This window comes from Lactuca sativa, chromosome 7 (assembly GCF_002870075.4).
Source record: "Lactuca sativa cultivar Salinas chromosome 7, Lsat_Salinas_v11, whole genome shotgun sequence".
NCBI classification, from domain to species: Eukaryota; Viridiplantae; Streptophyta; class Magnoliopsida; order Asterales; family Asteraceae; genus Lactuca; species Lactuca sativa.
Genome location: NC_056629.2, coordinates 16,046,289 through 16,049,873, shown reverse-complemented (window position 1 = coordinate 16,049,873; position 3,585 = coordinate 16,046,289). Strand labels below are relative to the sequence as shown.

General features: G+C 35.4%; 1 protein-coding gene across 1 annotated transcript; it reads right to left on the bottom strand.

The window, feature by feature from the left end:
• Positions 1-599: 599 nt before the first annotated feature.
• On the bottom strand, positions 600-2,213 carry LOC111906024 (phospholipase A(1) DAD1, chloroplastic). The gene has a single exon (XM_023901766.2). It carries the CDS (start codon positions 2,178-2,180, stop codon positions 846-848), a length of 1,335 nt encoding a protein of 444 aa, XP_023757534.1. The 5' UTR covers positions 2,181-2,213; the 3' UTR covers positions 600-845.
• Positions 2,214-3,585: the final 1,372 nt, after the last annotated feature.

Genomic DNA, 3,585 nt, shown 5'->3' with positions numbered 1-3,585 from the left:
TTAACAATACTTATCGATGGGTTAAGAATGGCAAATATATAGTTTAAAGTTTTTAGTGTCTTAAATACATTGGCATTTTCTGAATTGCACATATATATATATATATATATATATATATATATATATATATATATATATATATATATATATATATATATATATATATATATATATATATATATATATATATATATATATAAAATAGAAAAGTAATCATATATGATGATCGAAATTAAATGACTAACGTATTAAGGCTATTTAGTCTAAAAGAAATAACCCCAAAGATATTAAACTAAGTTCAGTAACTTAGGCCATTAATGAAAAAGTATATTGTAAATTTACCTCCATATATAACCACCTTATATGTATATAAAACTTATATGAGCAATAAAATATTATTATTTGATAAGTGTTTGGAACGATGAACTTAAATGATTGATAAAATGATTTGTTAAACAAGCACTAAAAGGCTTTTGTGGTTTCATAACTAATACGAGTGGACTACGTACAAAATTTCAAGTCACCAAGGCGTTCGTTTTCTTGTGTACATGTCAATCGTTTACTTTTGATGCAAGGAACTTGGCTCACATAAACGGATATGCATGCATTTCTAAAAGACTAAAAGATATTAACGATATCATTTGTTTGCAAGAAAAAAACTCTCTCGAATTTACCCCTGCTTTTAATGATTATTTCTCATTTAGGGTTTTGCCTATTTTCTTGGATTCTAATTTGTACAATTTCTATATCATCATGTTTTAATTACAAGCTTTTCTCACTAAGCCCGTTAAAGTTTGGATTGTCTTTGCAAAAATGAACCTAAGAGGCTAAGATGACATTTTCGTTCATCTAACCAAGATTTGTTGCTTCTCGTGTTTCGTTCCCGCTATTAATCTTTTTGCTGTGGCTCTAAATGGACACGTGGAACTCACGAAACCATCCACTAAGTGGAGATAAGTCTTTAGGTCGTGACATGTGGCAAAGTTGGTTCTTGTAAGGTAAGGCGATGCATTGCTGCTAAGCCGAAGCTCTTTGCCCACGTCAGCGTATCTGAACCAGTCGCTTTCGTCCACTCGCTTTTGCAGCCACCCTGGCCACCCGGAGCCGTGAACTTCTGATTTCGACACGTCGTTGGTGGTGCTACCGTCAACCAAGAATCCTGGGACTTTCGTGATCACATCGGTTGAGTTCACGATTCTGAGGATTCGGGTGCCGCTGTTTTCAAGCTGTGATCGGAAGTTTCGGTTTCCGACACGTGGCCCTCCGAATGAAACGACGGTTACCATTGGTGAGTGCTTGAATTTGGAGGTTATGTCGTAGGCTGTGAGGGTGGCTAACGCCGCACCAAGGCTGTGGCCGGTGATGGTGACACTAAGAGGCTCGTTCCCGTAGGTTTCGATGATCCTCAATATCTCTTCCCTCACCATATCTCGTAAGCTTGGACACGTGGTGGTGGCTGTTGTGTACATACTAAGAAAACCTTTTTGTACCATTGCTCTTTTTCTCTCACCTGCGACATCATTTGGCAATGATGTCAAAGTGGCACGTAGATTCTCAACCCACTCAAGACACGTGGCGGTTCCCCTGTAGGCAATCACCACGTCCCTTCTGCCCAATCGAGCGATCTCTTCCTCATCGTTGCAAACAGCCACGTAACCAATCCAACTGGAATTCACCGAAGCCTTGCTTTCAATCCAACTTGGTAGCTGAACCCCACACGTGGCATGCAGATTTTTAGTCACCATATACCCACTTCCCCCTAATCCACATCTATCCAACAGTGAGTTTTGCGAGTACTTAGACATTGCGTAATCCGGCGACGACGTGTCAAATTCGAAACTCCTGTATGCTGCCTCCACAAAATCCCCATATCTGAGAATCTCGTGCCGGAGCCTATCGTCGAGAGGGTCAAGCAATCCTTCCCAATTCTTGATCCCTTGATACTCTCTCCACTTCTGACCCAATTTCGCCACGTGGTTCGTTACCCGTGGTTGACCGGACTCGCTATTCCAAGAATTCTTTACACTTAGCTGCCTGGTTCGATGCTTCATGCTAGTATTACAGTGTGATAACTGCTTCGTCCGATGTTTCATGCTTGTCGTACACTGTGACATCTCACCAACAAGGCTAGAGGCTCCGGCTAGGTTGCATGGTTTAACCATGCCAATCACACCCTTCATGATCAATCTTAGTTGGATTTTGGTTTTCGATGCTCCAAGGGAGGATGGATTGTCTCAGTTGAATCACACTTTGGTTGCATGTAAAAGCAGCTAGCATTTATAGTGGCAGAAAATAGAGAGAGAAAGAGAGGACGGTGGAATTAAGGTTTGTTGAGTTCAATAGTCATGAGAGATGGGTATACTTTTCGCGTATGTGTGTGTGCGTGTGTTTTTTCTTTAATTTTTATAATTACTTTTGAACTTTATATGGGAGTTGAAGATTTTTGACCGGGACCCACAGAATAACACTATTAAAGTATGATCATAATGAAAATTTTAGAATCCATTAAGCTCCGACCATATTTGTGAAGAAGAAATATAAGACACATGACTGCACGTGCATCTCACAAGACGCGTTGAATTTCTAAAAGGATGAATTTCCAAACGTAGAACGAGAAAACCATTAACATTTAACAAACATGTCTTTGCCCTAATAATTGAAAAAAAATTAATCCAACAAATGATATATATATATATATATATATATATATATATATATATATATATATATATATATATATATATATATATATATATATATATATATATATATATATATATATATATATAGGTTCATATGAGACCATTATATTTTATAAGACGGAAACACCAAATATTGATCATTCATCTTGAATACTTAAAGGTTGATATTAATTTAGATTACACAATAAAATAGGCGGTGACATTTTTGTAAATCAATGAAACTTTTGGATTAGATCAAGACATGGAGGGGGCAGGAATGAAATTTTACATTCTTTTTCGTTCAACACACAAAAACACTTGGTATTCTTCCTAAAATCCCTAGATATGAACATTAATACTTATTTGATCCAAATCTCGATCATTGACATCTTCTGCTTACTTCGCAAATTGGTTTCAGATTAATCATAAATCTAAGTTGATCTTCTAATTCGAGCTCCTTATTCTCATTCTACCTGAAATTCATCTTTCGATTCATACACGAAAACCCTTCATAATCAACTAGAACACTAAAAACCTTTTGATTTTGAATTTGATATCGAATCAAATGGCTCGTTCTACAGATTCTAATTCTGATTTTGTATCAATGGTTGTTCCAAGTAAGTATAATATTACAAACATCTTGTTCTTATTCAATAAACCTATGTGTTCTTATAAAGTGGTATTGAACTAATGATAAACAATTATACAATAAGCATAATCCCATAATTTGATTTGATGATTTTAGTTTCTAATGATCCATTTTAGAAAATTTGATAAAATTATTCATTCAACATTCTACTAATCTATTTCAGAAAATTTGATTAAGTGATTTGATGATTTCACTTTCTAATAATAAATTATACAACAAACTGTTAATATGATAAAGTGATTCATTCAACATTCA